Source organism: Coturnix japonica, chromosome 1 (genome assembly GCF_001577835.2).
Source record: "Coturnix japonica isolate 7356 chromosome 1, Coturnix japonica 2.1, whole genome shotgun sequence".
Classification (NCBI taxonomy): domain Eukaryota; kingdom Metazoa; phylum Chordata; class Aves; order Galliformes; family Phasianidae; genus Coturnix; species Coturnix japonica.
Window position 1 is genome coordinate 82085930 of NC_029516.1, and position 18244 is coordinate 82104173.

Consider the following 18244-nt stretch of genomic DNA (forward strand, 5'->3'; position numbering starts at 1 on the left):
GTGTGATGTGTCACTTGTGGGGTTGTGTTTTTTTAGCTGCTGCTGTTAATGTTGCTTTGCTTTCTTATTAAGCTGTCTTTCTAACTTTCACCCTCATGATTCCCAATTCTCTTTCTCCATCCACTGGACAAGGAAAAGCAAGCAAGAAGCTGTGTGGTGCTTTGTTGCTGCTTAGCTGAGTTAAATCCTTTGAGATGATGACAGATTTTATTAGATCGTGGAGACCAAATAGATGCTAGAGCTGTTTAGCTGCTAATATGCAGACCTCCATGCCTGCATGGGGCTTTCTTGCCTTACTGTGCAAGTACAATATCTGTCGGGGGATGCATTGGAAAGCACAGTACCCAAGCATAACATTAATAGCATAGAATAAAGAGTGGATACTGCTCTTTCTTCATATTAGCTGATATGGTGCAATGCTTTACATTTGTAATGAAAATAGTACTGATAACACAGTGATGTTTCAGTTGCTGCTGAGCAGTACTTACACAAACTCATGGGTTTTGTAACAGTTTCTCTCACTGTCCTACTGGGGGGAAACTGGGGGTGCATTAGAATTTGGGAGAGAACAAAACCAGATAAAAATATTCTGTATCATATAATGTTATTGTCAAAAACAAAACCGGAAATTGGCTAGGGGAACTGCTAGTGCTCAAGAACTGGCTAAGCATTGCTAAGCATTGGTCAGCTGGTGGTGAACAACTGCACTGTGCTTTGGTTGAGTTTGTTTAGTTGCAGGTTGTTGTTCCCCTCCCCCCTTTTATTTTTCTTTCCTCCTTCCTTATGAAACTGTCTTAATCCCAAACCACAAATTTTCTACCTTTTTCCCTCCTAATTTCCCTTCCCCTTCCCCACCACGGGGGGGAGGAGGGAACCAAGCAGCTGTGTAGTGCTAAACTGCTTACTCAGGTTAAACCACAACTGTGCCTTTGAATAATTTACAACACCAGATAAATGATTCAGAACAAGTACATTTATACAAAGGAAAAAAAAAAAAAGTACAAAAGCAGAGATGAGCTCAGGTCTAGATGTGCTACAACCTATTACATAAGTAGTACTTTCACGTACAGTCAGAAAGCCAAATAGGATTATAGCTACAACTATTGGCCTACAGTTTGAAAATCTGTTTACAAGGTGTTGAGGGTGTTCAAAAAAAAAAAAAATCTGAATTGTTGCAGCCTGCTTCATGTGATACAAAGCATTATGGCCTCAACTTGAGCACTGCTGTTTTGGGCACCACAATACAAAAAGGGAGATTAAAACGATTAGTGTCCAAAAGAGAGTAACAAAGATGGTGAAAGGTTTGGAGTGCAAGACACACAAGGAGCAGCTGTGGTCCCCTGGTTGGTTCAGCACAGAGCAGAGGAGCTGAGGGGAGGTCCCATGGCAGCTGCAGCTCCTCACAGGGAGCGGAGGGGCAGCGCTGAGCTCCGCTCTGTGAGACAGCGACAGGGACCAAGGGAATGGCATGGAGCTGTGTCAGGGGAGGGTCAAGTCAGATATTAGGGTAAGGTTCTTCACTGAGAGGGTAATCAGGTACTGGAACAGGTTCTCCAGGGCAGTGGTCATGGCACCGAGCTTGACAGACTTCAAGAAGCGTCTGGACAACACTGCCAGATATAAGGTCCGATTTTTAGGTGGTCCACTGTGGAATCAGGAGTTGGAGTTGATGATCCGTGTGGGTTCCTCTCAACTTGGGATATTCTATGATTCTATGAAACGCAGACTCATCCATGCATACTAAACTCCATTTGATTGTCCATAGATGATCCTCAGGCTTCATTTTTCCAATACGCGATTCATTTTTTATTGCGTTCTTATCTCATTGAAGCCAGCATGCAAGTCTGACAAGAAACATCAGCTGAATTAATGTACTGAAGTGTCTTCAGATTTTAACTCAAATTAAACAAATGAATAGGCTTTGCCAAGACAGCATGTCTTTGACAAACCAGTCATTGCATTACTGCTTCTTCATAGACCATCAGTACAAGAAAATAAACTGACTGTACATTTCAAACTTCTAAGAAATATAAAGCATTAAGTGAGCTCCAAAGGTCCCATCCAACTCAAGCTACTCTTTAAAAGAGATGGATGTAGATCTTGCCTACAGTATATAGAGTAAATATACTTTTTATAGCAGCGGAATCATTCTAACTAGGGAATACATAAGATTATCTCCTCTAACATATTAAGATCTAGTGGAGTAACTGTATCAGCACTGCCACTTATGAATTCAACATTCGTTCTTCTTAAATATAAATTTGGAAATCTGACCACTGTGAGAACTGTTTCTTTGCAGGAGCTGTCATAGCTTGGCTGACCCCCAGCTTACCTAGAACAACCATATGCTTTGGGTGGCCAGGGGAAATAAAGAACCAAATTGACATATGGAATCTAAGTACTCTCAAACTGCGATAATTGTCACTGAATAATAATCAGAAGCTTTAAATGACTGAAAGTAGCCAGCGCTCACAGTTTGTTGGACACAGTATGGATAATAAAAGAATATCTGTGTGAAAGAGATTAAGTGCACAACCTACACAAACATCTTTGCATGGAAGACAGTAGCATCTCATTGTCTATCAGTAGATGCTCTACATCCCACTCCCTATCCCCACGTTCTTTAGTACACATACTGCATGGGTTCCAAAACCAAGATTTTGTCACTTTCTCTCCTTGCTTCCCAGATTTCATGTCACCCTAAAGACTGATGTAACATTATACAGAAAACAATATTCATGGGACTCTGAAATGAGAAGATGGATTTTCCTCAAGGTTTCCATCAGCTTCTGCTAATATGTGTTAAAAGTTTACGAATTAATGGAAATAAGAGAGAAAAAAAAAAAAAGTGCATGACATTAAGGGTGTTGCTTTTTTAAAAACAGTTGACAGACTACCAGTTCAAGTATTAGGACTTGGAAGGAGGGAATTAAAAAGATGGTTCTTCTCTCCAGCCCACTACCCCATCCCCAGGAAAAGTGAAACAGATACAGAAGAGGAAAAAATATATTAATGAAACAAAATCACAGAGGATTAATACCTTTCTCCACAACTCTAAGCCGGATTTCTCCTGGTTTGACAACAATATCAGGTGGGTTCTTGACATCACAAATATAAGTGCCATTGTCCTGGAACTGCATGTTTGATATACTGATAGAAGCATCTTTCTTGTTAAGATCTCCAGCCCAAGTGACCCTGTCTTTAAATGGTATGTCCTTTCCAGTGTACGGCTTTCCATTATAGTAATAGAAAAACTGTAGTAAAAGAAAAGAGGATATAAGAACAATTCAATTAGATTTTATGAAGACACTATACTTCTCTTGCTATTACAGCATTATCCTAGATTTCATTATGTAATACTCAGCTAGTATTACAGATTTTTCTTTTCTTTTGTCTTGCCTCCTGCCTCACTACATTAATTTGGATTGTTGCATCTTAATCACATAACAAATGCTATGGCTTATACCTCAAGTAAACTATCAGAATAGACTGCAACGTTTGGTTTTCTGTTGTTTTTCTTTTCTCTCATTTTTGAGGACATAGGATTTGGCAGACAAACAGCTGATGAAATGAGAAAAATAAACTGTAAACATAAACAATAAAATAAACAGTAAACTGGGGGTAATTAAAGGACAGAACCATTCTGGATCACAGCCATCTGTCTTTCAGGCAGAGGAAACCTTGGTTAGCCTAGCAGGAAAAGGATACCAAGTTTCCTATCTTGTGTGTTGTTGCGTGTGACTCACAACCACAGCATAGCTTAATTAACAGACAACACCTTCCTCCCCTCCATTTCCCAAAATACTTCACTAGCAATTCAGAGTGCATCTAGTTGTGCTCCAGAAACCTTTAAGGTGATTAAATATAGCTGTTGCCTGATTTTTAGGTGACTAAGTCCTTAAAGCTGAACAAAAGATCCCTTAAGGAGAAACTGCACCTCTTTCCTCATTATACCCATCCAAATTCACAATTTACAGCAGCAGAAGAGCTCTACAGGACAGAGGTCTGCTTTCAGACATATGGGATGTTTAAGCACTGGGCATAACCTTAGAGAGTGATCAAGGCTGTATTACAGGAGCACATTCATTCTTTATTTAACATTCTGAAAGAGGGCGAAACAATTTCAGCTCAACTAAAACTCAATCTGAGTTCTCTTCAGCTTCTGGAGCATGGTTAAAGAAAAGTAGGACTATATTCCAACTTCCTCTTTCTACAGCCCTCTTTGTAAAGGAGTTCCTGTTCCACAGAAGAAACAGGTTACAAGCCAATCCTCTTTCCATCCAAGCCATCTCCCATCTCTTTATCTGTTCCTACCTTGATCTGAAGGTTGTCCATTCTGAAATTAGGGAGACTGATATTACAAACCCTTTTAAAGGTAAATTAAGCAGTACAAACGCAAAAAATAAGCAACATGTACAATACATAACACTGCAATAGTGGTAATTCAGATTACATGAGCACTTTTACAGTTCATTTCCAAGTACAAGAGGATGCAGAATTTCTAAGGTTCCCAGATGCTCATCTACTTCCTCTACACAGCTACCACTTAAACATACTGCTCTTCTGACTGCAAAACTATTAGTACATTTTAGAGCTGCTACATGCCTTTGCCAAGATCTACCATGTTGCAATACTCTTAAGCAGCTCTTAAACGACAAAATGAAGTCATGCTGAAATCAGAGTGATGGAGACAAGACACGTGGAAGAAGGCTCCAATCCATATTTACTGCCTTTAAAATCAAATAGGAGATCTCTGCATAGTTTCACAGCCTCCCACCCCTGCTAGGTTCCCTGCAGCCATTCCTTACTGAGATACGAGTTGCTGCTCCCTCTGGTTGAAAACTCCAAGAAACAGATGCTGCACTGCTGATGACCACTGAAGATGTAAATGTGCATGGAAGCTTTACGTCCGTTTCATTCTCCACAAGCATCTCCTCTGGTGTGGTGACTTCTACTGCCGATACTTTGACTGTATAGAAAAGGTGAAGAGAAGAAAGAAGTAAAACAAGAGGTATAAGTGCTGTTTTGAGAGTCAGGAAGTTGCAGTGCTAACTGTTCGTATCACATTGCTTTTTAGGGGAAAACTGCAAAGAAACAGCAACAACCCTGGAAGCAAGTGTGTGCACAGACAGTACATAATACTTACAACACAAGCAAGTAAAGAGCAGGTCAGTTCACTACTCTTTCCGTGTATTATCCTTTACAGGATGTTTTCCATCCACAGATGTTTCCTCCACAAGAGTTTATGGAAATCATTTGTATAGTGCAAAGGATGTGCTTGCTCTCTTCCCTTACTGGCTATCAGAAGAGACTAATAAATAAGACCCACTGGAGGAACTAATACCTTGATCCCAACTGTTAAGTCAGTTTCCTCCCCAGCTCACATCTTGTTTCCTATCTCTTCAGCTTCTCTCAGCTGTAGGTGGAACAAAAGCTCACCTTCACCAAGCAGAGCAATAAACTTCTCTGGCTCCCAGCTATGCTACCTGGACTGACTGCAGCACAGGGCCACAAGCACAGCAGGTAATGGCAGCTGGCCCTGCATGGCAGACCATATGCAGGCTCTGGAAGTGGTCATTCAACCTGTAAAATGACTGAACAATGAAAGAGATGAAAACACCCTGCCCAGCTGGGTAAACCAAGCAATCAGAATGTGCAAGGATTTATAAGGAACTGCTGTCTCTCACTCAACTGGCGTGGCAAACAAGGGTAAGGCACAGCACGTGCCCAGAGGACTTGGAATGAGCATGTAAGCACTGTGAGGGTGGAAGAACTAAGCATGCCAGTTTAATTACAGTAACCAAAAACAGAAGAAGCCATCATTCATTTACTTTGCCATCAAAAGGCCATGCTGTTCACTCCTCAGATTCACTCTCTTCAGTCCCATCAGGTTATCCCTGATTCTTCTGACTACCCTGTCACCATTGCTCTCATTTCAAATGAGTGAAAGAGAAACAGCCCCCTAAGGGAGGGGAAATTTCATCAAGAGCTTGTATCAGAGCTTCTTTTTCTCTTGCACATATTCTGTGAGCCAAAAAATATTCTTTTGTAAAATAATTACCAAACATTTGTTTGGAACATACAAAGGCTTCTAGCAATTCAATTAAATGAACTCAGAGCTGCTGTGCTTTATGTATTTTTTCCAGCTAATGGAGTGGAGAAGAAAAAAATAATAATCCATTGTTTTGAGTCCAAGCCACAGAACAAGTCTTCTTTTCAAGAGTAAAACAAGCAAGATGCCCTCAGTATTTATGCAGTAGGACAAATAGTCTGCTCAGACATTGTCTGCTTGTACGTGGTACAGAGAACTCCTTGCCACAAACAGGGAGTGGGAAGCACAGACCAGCTTTTAAAGAAGTGCCTGTTCTAACTTAGTAACAACACGTGAGAGAAATGTAGTAAAGAAATCCAGTTCTTCCTACATTCAGAAAGACAGGAGCTATGTAATAACTTGTACAAGCATTTTACATACAATTTAGTTTTCACTTTCTACTTCTGTCTCAACTTTACAACTTTCTTTGCTCATTCTCTCCCTTCCCCCAGCATCAGAATCATAGAATCACTCAGGTTGGAAAAGACCTTAAAGATCATCAAGTCCAACCACAACCTAGCCATAGTACCCTAACTCTAACAACCTTCTGCTAAATCATGTCCCTGAGCACCACATCCAAATGGTTTTTAAACACATCCAGGGACTGTGACTCAACCACCTCCCTGGGGAGCCTATTCCAGTGCTTAACAACCCTTTCTGTAAGGAAGTGTTTCCTAACATCCAACCTAAACCTCCCCTGGTGCAACTTGAGGCCATTTCCCCTCATCCTGTCACCAGTGAGAAGAGACCAACCCCGCTCTCACTGTAAGCACCTTTCAGATACTGGAAGAAAGCAATAAAGTTTCCTCTCAGCCTCCTTTTCCCAGACTAAACAGCCCCAGTTCCCTCAGTGTCTCCTTGCAGGGCATATTCTCCAAGCCTTTCACAAGCCTTGTTGCCCTTCTTTGGGCCTGCTTCAGCACCTCAACATCCTTTCTGTACTGAGGTGCCCAGAAGTGAATAAATAAAAATGTCACTCATCATTTGCTCATCCAGCATGCACCACAACTTTTTTTTCCCATCCCCTCTGCTGTCTGCTGAGGAATGGAAGGTCCACAAGCCAAGTAGGGCAATGATAAACATGCATTATTTGCTCTTTTTCCACCAAACCTCATTTATCCTACCATTTTTTTTCCAAATGCCTTAAGTCCTGGTATTTCCATCTGAACACATCATCTAACCTTCAATTGCTTTAGTTCTTCTCAACAGAAACGTACTTTAATTTTTTCTCACCAATCCTCCAAACGCACCTCCTCTTCCATCATTTATTTTCTTCTCCCTAGTGTTGCTGGAGTTGTTTTACTCCAATTACATCAACTCTCAAAAATTAAACTCTCAGACAACCCACTCCAGTGAAAATACTTCAAATCCAAAGTCCAATGGCTCTTTCCCTGGGAGCCTTGGGACCAGTGCTCCATTTTCATCTTTTTTTTCCCCAGGCAACTCTTCTATTCCTGAAACAGAACCTAAGAGGCTCTTCCTCCATTCTTCCATCCTATCCTTTCTTATTGTTCCCAAACTGGATCTTCATCTTCCACCACGGCTCTCTATTTTCATATCTCTTCCCTTAGTAGCTTGCCTCTGGCTCTTACTGCAGAACACGTTCGACTGCCACCACTGCACTGACTACTTAGACCTTCTCTGCTCAGGGTCTGTCTTCTTCTCTTCAAAGAATAGTCTCGGTCCAACATCTTTGTCAATGTTGTCAGTTCACACTACATGGAGCTAAAGCACAGCTCATTTCTTCCCCCAAAGCCTTCCACCACTGCATTTATCACCATGGACCAGTGCCACATACCTCTGACTCAACCTGAACAGTGTTTTTTCACTTTTCCTCAGTTAGAGGATATAGCTGAAACTTCCCAAGTCTTTCAGAGCTTCCAGCCACCTGCACGGCTGACAGTAGTCCAAGAACTCCACTCTGTACAATAACAAAGAACAAGACACATTTTGCTCTGGATTTGAGGAGCACTTCTGGGCTTTTGTCAATAGATACGGCGATTCTTTTCTAAAAGCTACTTCAGTTGCAAGCTTATCTACATCTTTCCCCCTTTACATTTGTACAAAAATATTAACCATCTGCTTCTCACAGGAAGTGTGTCATGGCCTATTTCCTAGCAGTTCTTATTTAGGGTAGGATCAACAACATCTGCATTAGCTAACTTGTGGGCAGCTTTTGCCTGTGACCACTGAATCCCCAGAAGGACAAAAATGAACTGACTGGCTTCTTCTGCACAGAATGGATAGGTTTACTGTTTATCAGAGCTTAAAAGAGCTGAACACTCAACTATCACAGGAGGATGTCACTACTGATCTACAGTGCTTTGAACATGAGCTGAGGTTACTGTAAGGAGCAATCGTTGCTCATGTCCCCCAGACACTACCCTTAGAACCAACCGGCTGATGGCCAGGCAACAAGAATGCCTAAGGCACAGCCTCTATCTAGTGACTAAATTACCTCGCTGTAAAATAAAAGACTGGAAGAAGAGGGGGGGAAAGTAAAAAAAGAAAAAGCTATGCCATAGGTAAAATAGAAGCACGGCATCTGGCAGACATGAATCAGTCAGTACATGGCAAGGACAGCTGGAGAGTCACATCACCAAGCAAAACACCCCAAATGCTGTTTTGTTCTACTGAACACTGAAGACAAGCACTAATATAATTACTGGGAACTGAATACTAGTTGCTCCAAGGGTAGCATTAGGAAGATATCACATATGCAAGATCACCATTTTCTTCCATTAATTGATGACAGAAGATGCAGAACTTGCCATACACACATCACAACAAGCATGACACTGTTATACAGCATCTCCACCTAACCAATTTTACTAAGTATTGTTTCACTTGCTGTGAATGAACAAGACCTTCTGAACTCTGAAGGTGCAGCTCTACAGCAGCTAAAGCAAATCCAAAGACTTAGAGCTTCTCAGTTCCTTTTTAATAAGACCACAGCATGTTTGCCAGGATGTACAAAACTAGGGAAAGAATTGCATGTTTTCAGCTGGTTCAGCCCTGATTCAGAACACAAACCCCTGGCATGCATATGTCAGCACTGATATTCTTATGAGTGGAGTGATACGTTGCTCTGAAACCACCCACGTGAAGGAATCCTTTACACTTACCAGCAGTGAAGTATATGAAGATGAAGTCGTTGAGAACAGATAGCAGACAAATATTCTTAACCACAAGAGTTTGCATCTAGTTAGTTAAACAAATTATGGTTAACTACTCAACTTCCAGTGAGACTAAGAGCCATCAAGCATACAATATTCATCAAAGTAACGTAAAAGATTGCAGCATGACACTGCTAATTGAGCTTTACCGATACCTTCCAAATGGGGTACACCGCAATGGAAAAGCTGCTGGAGAAGGTGGCTAAACACTCTCTACAACACACAGAGGATGATCTCCCTGCAGGCATTCCCTCAGGGGGATCTTTGTGCAGGTCTGCTGAGACTAAGTCACACATGATGGGAACTTTATTCATCTGTACAAGAGGCACTACACGTCTGACTATCTAACAGGTCAAAGTCTGGATACATCCCCTTGTCCAATAGTACTCATTCAAAACTGTATTTTTATTCCATCTGCTAGCCAACGTCCCTAACACTTCAGAGGATCTGCTCAAACAGTGCGAGCTTATTTCACTTCCTTTGGGCTCTCTTAAAACACCTCCAAAATATTTGGCAAGAGTACTCGCATAAACCCAACAGTGCCTAAGCTGGCAGTGCTTAGAGATAAATGTTCACTTAAGCTGCTTGGTTTTGTTGTTGTCCTTGTTGTTTCCCCTTTTGCTTTGTATCCTGATTGCTCACACTTTTTTCATGGTGGTTAATGAAAAAAACAAAAAAACACCACAACATTAGGACAAGATTTGGCTTTCTTCTACAGTTCTGTACACAAATATATTGGGCACCCACTGTGCTAGGCAGAACCTGAAAATGGAGCCTGGTAGCACTTCACAAGGAAAGCTCTTCTTGACACTTTGATACTAATTTTCTTGACACAGTTGATACTAATTAAAGCAATGGAAGTCTTTTAGAGGCCAGTCTGCACTGAGCTCACCAACCCAATGAAAAAGTTATGTTAATTAAGGCTATGAACACACCAAAATAAACTTGATTCCCCTGCATCCAACTCAGCTCGATCACTAGGAGTGCCAACAGAATTAGAACACAAACTAAAGCTTGTAATCATAGGCATCTTATTCCACAAGTACTAACACAGTCGAAGTGGAAACTTTCATCAGACCACCGACAGATGCTACGGTTTCCAAACTACGTTGTCTTCCTCCTGAAATGACTACTTACCAGTTTACTAATTAATACAAACAAATTGCTTCATTTAGTTTAAAGATGTCTAGTAACACACTCACTTGTATCAATTATAAATTAAGTTTCTTATGGATGAAAGATCAGGAAATAACCAAAAAGTCTGATGAAAGGATTTTAAAAAGTTCAAGCAATCTGTAACAGGAAACAAGTTGACAACAGGCCCATGCATCAGGAAAACAGAAAGAGATGCATTAACACAACAGATTCAACAGCTCACATTTAAAGGTCTTGACAAAACCACAGTAAGTCAACATATCTGTATGTTTACAATTGCTTCCCTAGCAGCTGTCATTTTCCAGGAGGAAAAGAGGATGTGAGATTTTCCAGTGATTAGGAGATCATGGGTCACAAAAACGATATTCACTTGCTAAAGAGTGTTTTCATTAAGAAACAACATCACTGTGAAACGTAGCCCACTGTTGACAACTCTCTTAAACTACAGTTTCATGACATTTAGTTATTTCTCATACCAAAATGTCTTCACATACAACCAGCAAGAAACAACAGCAGCCAGCTCCCAATAAGACATTTTAGAAAGGCAGCACAAAGTTATACTTCCCTACTACAATTACAGGCACCTACTTCTCCACAAGCCACCATTACCTCATTTTTGATAAAATGTGTGGTGGAGGACTCCTGTCTTTGATGGTCTCCACAGCTCGGAGCAGACAAGCCCAAATCATTCCTCTGAAACTCCACTGAAAAAGCTCATGGGCGGACATAAAGACAAGGTAATCACCCCTTACTATCACAGGCAAAACACATTTGACCTGGGGAAAGTTACTTTAATTTGCATTAAATTGTAATTCTCCCTCCCCAGGCAGTCTGTAGCAGATATAAGGTTACAATCAACCCATAATGGCTCCTCTCTGCCACTCTTCTCACACTTTTCCTCCAACAAAAGTGCAGGTCTTTCCCATGCGCTGTGATTCTTCAGAAGCTGCTTCCGCACACGCTCCTCTTCTGGGCCACAGCGTGGATATTTCCTCCTCCATGGTCTCCTTCACAGGGTGTAGGGAAATACCAGTTCCATCATATTTTCTTCCAAACTTTCTGCGCCAGGGTCTGTGGCACCTTCTCTGCCTTCTCTTCCCTGGATGCCTGCAGGGCAGTTTCCCCCACTGCTCCCCTGTCCCCTGCCTGCTGGGTGGTGTTTGCCCTCTCTTCCCCAAGCTGCACCCAAAGCATTGCCATGTTGGCTGCTGGGCCAGGCCTCACCTCACACAGCAGCATGGTAGCCCCTAGCCCAAATCTTAACTGAATACCTAATATATTCATACGGAACACAAAGCAAAATCAGCTACAGAAAGAATGACAAGAATCATATCAACCACTCCTAAGTTTCAAAGCAACAAAAACTAAGTTCTGCTGCCCCAAAGGAAGGGAGAATGATCGAGTTCTACTCCAAATCATCCATCGCCAGAAAAGCATTTCACTGCTGCAGCAGCTCCTCAGGTTTCCTATCTCACCAAATACTTCACTCCCCTGAAGAAAGAGCTTCCTGCCTTTGGTAGCACAGCCAGCCCTGCAGCACCCTACCAGCTCTGAGCAGCAGAAATGCTGCTGACACCTCGCCCATGAACACCTACCACCGACTTGCTGCTAGGAATAAATGATCATCCCCCAAGCAGATGTAAGCCCAGAAGAACAGCTGCTAACACATTTGCTTTCTGTTGGCCTCTCTGCACAGTCAGTTGAGCTCTTCCTGACTCAGAGATAAGAGAAAAAGTGAAAAACCACTGCATTTTATCTCCTTAAGAGGATGAAATAAGGTTTCACTGAAAGCCTTAAGCAGGCTGGATAACACTGTCAAAGCTGTCAATAACACTGTCACTTAGCCCTGCATATCTCTGCGTACCTATTTGACAGAACTTATAGACAAGTCTTACAGTCACTTCGGTACCAGCTTCTACAAGCTCGGTTTTTCAGGTAGTTTCCTTCACATTATGCAGAGCTGTTCATTATTCTGGCACAGGGCAACAGAAGAACTCATGCTAGATTTACATCCCCAGACTATGCTTTTAATGAGAAACTACAGACAAGCATAAGAAACAGCAGAGGGTGCCTGAGCTCTCTTGCAAGCAAGGCCACAGATTTCTGGCCCTATCCTGTGGAAGTCACTTATCTGCTCTATCGCTCCATCAACCTGGAAAGCATAAGAACGTAGATGCTCACAAAGGCCCAGAGTTCCACAACCAAGTATTACTGTTGAGCTGCTTCGTGTTCCACACTTACACAACCAGTCACACCTCAGGTTTGGGCAGATGCGTATTTAGCATAGGAGGTGATAACATCTAGCCCTATTCTAGTAACGTCTCCCCATGGATCACAAGGCAATATACTTCCCTGCCTATGCCAGAGACAGGGACACCAATCAGCAGCTCAGGCATTTTCCAACCGTTAAGTGGTTTTCCTTCCGTTACCAATTCAGTTTACAAGAGTTCAAGTTCAAGTAAACAGTTCTTGTTGACCAAGTCAAACTGAAACAATTAAAGATCCAAGGAGACAAATAAACTTGCTTAAAGTGCAAAAGGGTATCTGGAACAGCTGATAACGGCTACTTTACCTCTAGTCGCGTAATACTAACACAGCTGCTAGCAAATGCAGCAGATTATCCCTGGGCACAGGGAAAGATTCATGGAAATAGGAACTGAGATTAAAGAAAAGCAACAGAGAACAAGATAAACAATATACCTTAAAAGAGTCTCCTTAAAACACAGAGGTCTTCCACATAAAAGAACATCCTTATGTTTGTTTAACTATAGAACTGAGAGAAACTGAGTACATATGCTCAACATATGACAGAGATATTGAAGAAAGGATCCCATCATCACAAGCATTTCCTAGAATTATTACAGCAATCCCCTAAAACTGTCACTATGTCTACTAAAGAAATTAGAGTATTAAGGATCAGAAGCTGGAAACAAAAAGAATTCAAAGCACAGACTGCAAAGGTATATGTCACTGGCTGGAACAACTGCCTCCGTTCTAGGTCAGCTCTAGGTACTGGTACAAGTTGAAATGAAATGGTATTCAGGTGGTATCAAGAAATTAGAACACAACCATGGTGTGAACTGCTGAAACTCTGAGAAAAATCTAGCACCAGCAGCACAGAAACTAAGCCATCCAACTGATTATCCCCCCAGCTAGCAGGATACTCAGCTAACAGGGCCACAAGGCCAATCTGTTCTGGTACAATTAAAGACTTGCTTTCAATGGCTTGAGCGAACTTAAAGCTCTTTGCAGACTCTATCCCTTAGCACTTCCACCGATGCTTGTTCACCCTAATCTTTCACTACCTGCTAACCAAACTTGGTAGCAAATTCAGCAAGCTAATAATTACTTATAACCTGTGTCAGTGTGACTACAAAGCCAATAGAAAAAAACCCACGCTACATTATTTTCAAGTAATTGTTGCTTCACAAGAGTTTCTTGGTGACTGTGCCAATTTAAATAGATCCCATGCCCACTTATGGCATTAAATGATGAATCTGACCAGGAACTAGCTCATGTTCAAAAGAGCGTTTCTCCTATTGTTTTCTTTCAAACCAGACCAACACCCTAACCCAGTTCAGAGGTCACCATGTTTGCACAACAATGACTGTGCAAGATTAGGAAGAAGTGACTAGCAGCTGCTTCAGACAGCTTGCCTATGGAAGGCTTCTCTTTCTGGAAGCGTTGATGGCTTTTCTTCTCTCTCTGCCTATAGCACTTTCTCATTTTACTCCAAAGCACTTCTAGAGACAACCCTTCCAATTAAGGCAGCACTTTCACCTGTGTCTGTGCCGGCTTTGTCAAGCTTTAGGGTATGCAGAATCACAACACAGCCACCGCCTCTTCACCTTCCACACTAGAAGAGCAAAGCAAATGGAAAATTCCAAGCTGAATCAACCAATTAGATCTTGGAAGTCCTGCTGCACATACAGCTTTATAGAATTTATTACCGAGAAAGCCTTGTTCACCATATTTCACTTCAAGACCTTACAAAAACAAGTTAGCAAAAATTGTAACTGATGGCAAACAGACAACTGAGGATGGTCTCCTACACTGTCTATTTCACCTAAATGAAGCACACCTGCCCTGATTTGGCCCACCTCAAGTATACCCAGCAAGCTTCCTTAACCCTACTTAGCATAACATGTATTAAGCACCAGCAAACGTACTGCAAAGCATCTTCTTTTGCCAGATCCAAAGGAGAAATTCATATGACAACCAGCTTTCTTGCTTTCCTCGTGCATTTCAAGGCAAAAGGTAGAGCGGCACTAACTGGAAAGGGCTAACCCAACAATAATGACAAAAATGCAGAAGCTGAAAGACACAGCAGTAAAAGAGAACAACATGCATGTGACTTGATGTAATCATTTATAAAACAGGCTTTTTTAAGACAACTTGCAGACTGATCTGATCACTTTAAAGTGATGGAGGTGGGAGGGAATCACTGGAATTGGGAGAGAGCCTGACTGCAGAGTAACCTAATCATTCAGCTAGTTCAGAAAACAATACTGATGTTGACAGTACATCAAAGTGTTGACTGGACATCAAAGTGCATATAGGTATGGGTAGAGCATACTGTGAAACGCCATACCAAGTAAATACTTGCTCTGCTAAATGGCTGTTGTTCTAAGATAAGCATAAATCACTGCAATTTGAATTCCCTATCACTTCAGACCTTCTCGTCCTCTCCTGTCACAGCTTTCGCTTACACAAGAATTCAGTATCCTTTCTATTGCGCTAGTCACTACAGGCAGTGTAATTCTAATCTAGACCAGCCTGCTAATAAAGATAAGCGAAGTTCAAAAGGGAAAAAGAGAAAAGAAAAGATAACAGCCAACACTCTAAGAATGTAGAAAGTTTCCACACTCAGATCTTCCTGCGCTTTTTGAGTTATTCCAGGAATATCTTGAGCAAGCATTCTATAGTCTTTCAATGTGAACCTGACTGAAAACCAAGACAGATGGTACCCTGTACAGTACACAGGGCACACACAGCATACTGTTTCCAGCCAGGATAAGACAAGGCCCTGACACACAGTGCAATAGCTGATTAACATGTTCCTTAATCCACTACAATTCAGACAGCAGGTGAAAAGGTTGTACATATCATTACACGGACATAAAGGACTGGGAGACTGGGGTCAAGGGAAACCTAGGCATCTTACAAGCCACATTCTATCCCCAAAACACTAAGCTGTATTTTCAGCTCCTTCAAAAACTTACTGCTTCTACAAGAAAGGTAACCTGAGCAGTAGCCCCACCTTCAACCTAGCTAGCAAAGAGTTTACCCACCTTAGCACCTCTTCCCCTTGCAGAAACCAAGTGCTTCAGGTAAGGAAATCTTCCTACCTACAGTATCAGTGGGCTCTGTTTGAAAGAACTAACTGCTTCTGACTGGGTGAACATAACAACCCTGACTAAACCTGGCACAAACATGAAGAGAGCACTGCAACCCTGACTTGCATTGTTATCCTCATGAAACATTTCAAGAAGCAACTGAAAGATGCAGGTAACTCAAAGCAATAATAGACGCCAGAAGTATTTAATATCCCAGTACTCCTCTGCTTGTTACATTGACCAGTGTGTATGTGCATGTGTGCACATGTGTGAGTGGGTACCAAGAGCAGCGAGATGGAGCAAAAAAATCAGACTTTGCCAGCATGAGAAAGAATGGTAGAAATCCTTACACTCTTCCCAGTAACGTCTAGACATTCTTCAGGACTTTCTGAAGTAATGAGGCACCACCCTTGTGTTACAGATGCAATCTCACTTTAACTCATTACTTACACAGCTTACAAATTCAGGATTCCAAGGTAATCTGTTTCCCTGATGCCTTGGCTAGCTGCTCAAGGCTCACTCACCATACAAGAGATTAACTGCTCATGCCACAAACGTCCACAGAACCACAAAACATTTGGGAACGATCCTTCGTTTTTACAAGAAAAGGAAGCAACCAAGTTTTCAGATGACTGAGCATAAACAAATAGGACAAACTCCAACACACACGTGCAGCTGTACACAAGAAAATAAGCCTAACGCTTTTGTCTGGATTTAGCCACGAAGCAACAATGATGTGCTTGGCCTCACAGAACAGGCCACGATGTTAAGCTCAGCCTGTACAACACATCCCACTTAGTAACATGTCTGTCTCGCTGCAGGTTATTGGTCACCAAGCATATCAAGAGGGAGAAGAGCCACAAACCACAGCAGCTAACTGTGCAGCCCGCTCCCCAGCCACACATCACATCTGGGTGACCAAGTGGCAAAAACACAGAACAGAAAATTACTTCTTCCCTTCCACTTGCTTGCTGGCATCTCACTTCTCGATTTCTCATTAGATGAAAACTCGGTACAAGGAAGAAGGAAGGAAAAAAACCTTGCTAAACTGCAGGAAGTGAAGCAACACATGGGAACTGAAAGGCAGACTGCTACACGACAGCTTACACCCTTAAAGCCTGGAGAAGGTCATCTGCTCAGTACCAATCAGCTAGTTATCTTGGAGATGCAAGTGGATAGAACAGCTCGCAACATAGCTCTTACCCCCATGTAGGACATAAACCTTGTGTCAACTCCACACTTCAGAAAGGGAAAAAATACAAAGTATTTCTAAAGAAAACAAGGATGGACCATGTGTGGTATAAGTGTGCGAAGGAGAAGCCAACATGGGAGTAATTTCTGATTTGAAACAAGAAACATTCAATAGTTATACTGAACATACAGAGTAGGCACAGAATCACTGTCCAATGCAGACAAAATAGCAATTTTAGTATCTATTTTTCCTTTAAATTGTAACCTTGCATTACCCACCCTAGGGAAGCCTTCCTTTGAAAGAGTATCTTGCAGCTTTGCTTGCCTTTAAGATACCACATTTGGTTACATATTTCATGCACTGCAGCAATCTCTTTCTCCGAGCTTCCTATAGCATTACTGCAGTTCTACCTTTTGTTGTGGTCAGGGGAAGTACGTGCCCTTCTTTCTCTCGTCTCCACATTTATTTTCAAAGAACTAACTTTTACTCTAAGCTATATATTCAGCTTTGTTCCAAGTATTACACCACCTCTGAAGGCACACAGCAAGCCTTAGCAATCCCTACTTACACTTACTGCAAAATGCAGAAGTTTAGCTTAGCAAAAGCCAAAGAACAATGGCATCTGGAAGGAAGTTCCTCACCACTGGGCACAGATCCTCAGACTTGCAGGTTTTTTGTTCTTTTTTCCCCAGAAGTTTCCAGATATGAATAGAACAGGCTTCTTTAGAAACTGCCACTAACTTCCTTTGCACAGTTTCAAGCACTAAGCAAGCATTACCAAGCAAGGCCGCTTTCAGGTGGCACACAAACACTGGTGCCTCCCTTCTATACACGCACAGAGCTGCTGGGAAGGTTGCTTGTTTTCATTTCAAAATTAAATGGCAAACCCAAAACAATTTATTGCATCAGTATAGATGCCACAGCAAAGTTAAGCTTCATCCCTGCCATTACTAGCACTCCAATATTAGCTGCGTACCTACTCTCCATTTACAGGAGTCACAAACACTTGCTTTTGGCTGATGTCATTACTGCTCCACCCAAATATTTCACTATTGACCAAACACAAAAGGTGCTTTCTAAGTCGTTTCCTACAACTCCAGCTTCCCAGCTGTTCCCCCCCTCCCACTCCACTGTGTCCTCTCTCAACAAAGAGGTCTGCTGTCCCATGACCGTGCAATCAAAGACACGAACCAGAGTGGTTGACACGTATCATGGTTACCACACGCCACACTGCTGGGCCCTGGCAGACCTGGCTCCTATGGGAGCAGCACAGTGATGCTCCAAGATGCTCTAG

General features: G+C 42.0%; 1 protein-coding gene across 2 annotated transcripts in view; it reads right to left on the reverse strand.

Annotated features, from left to right (window-relative positions):
- The window catches only part of MPZL1 (myelin protein zero like 1), a 34262-nt gene that overhangs the window by 15275 nt on the left and 743 nt on the right, over positions 1 to 18244 (reverse strand). For both annotated transcript variants that reach the window (XM_015879122.2, XM_015879103.2), the window contains exons 2-3: positions 4809 to 4969; positions 3041 to 3254 (exon numbers count right to left, since the gene is read on the reverse strand). In XM_015879122.2, the coding sequence (XP_015734608.1) occupies positions 3041 to 3254; positions 4809 to 4969 (375 nt within the window). The remainder of the gene's footprint in view (positions 1 to 3040; positions 3255 to 4808; positions 4970 to 18244) is intronic.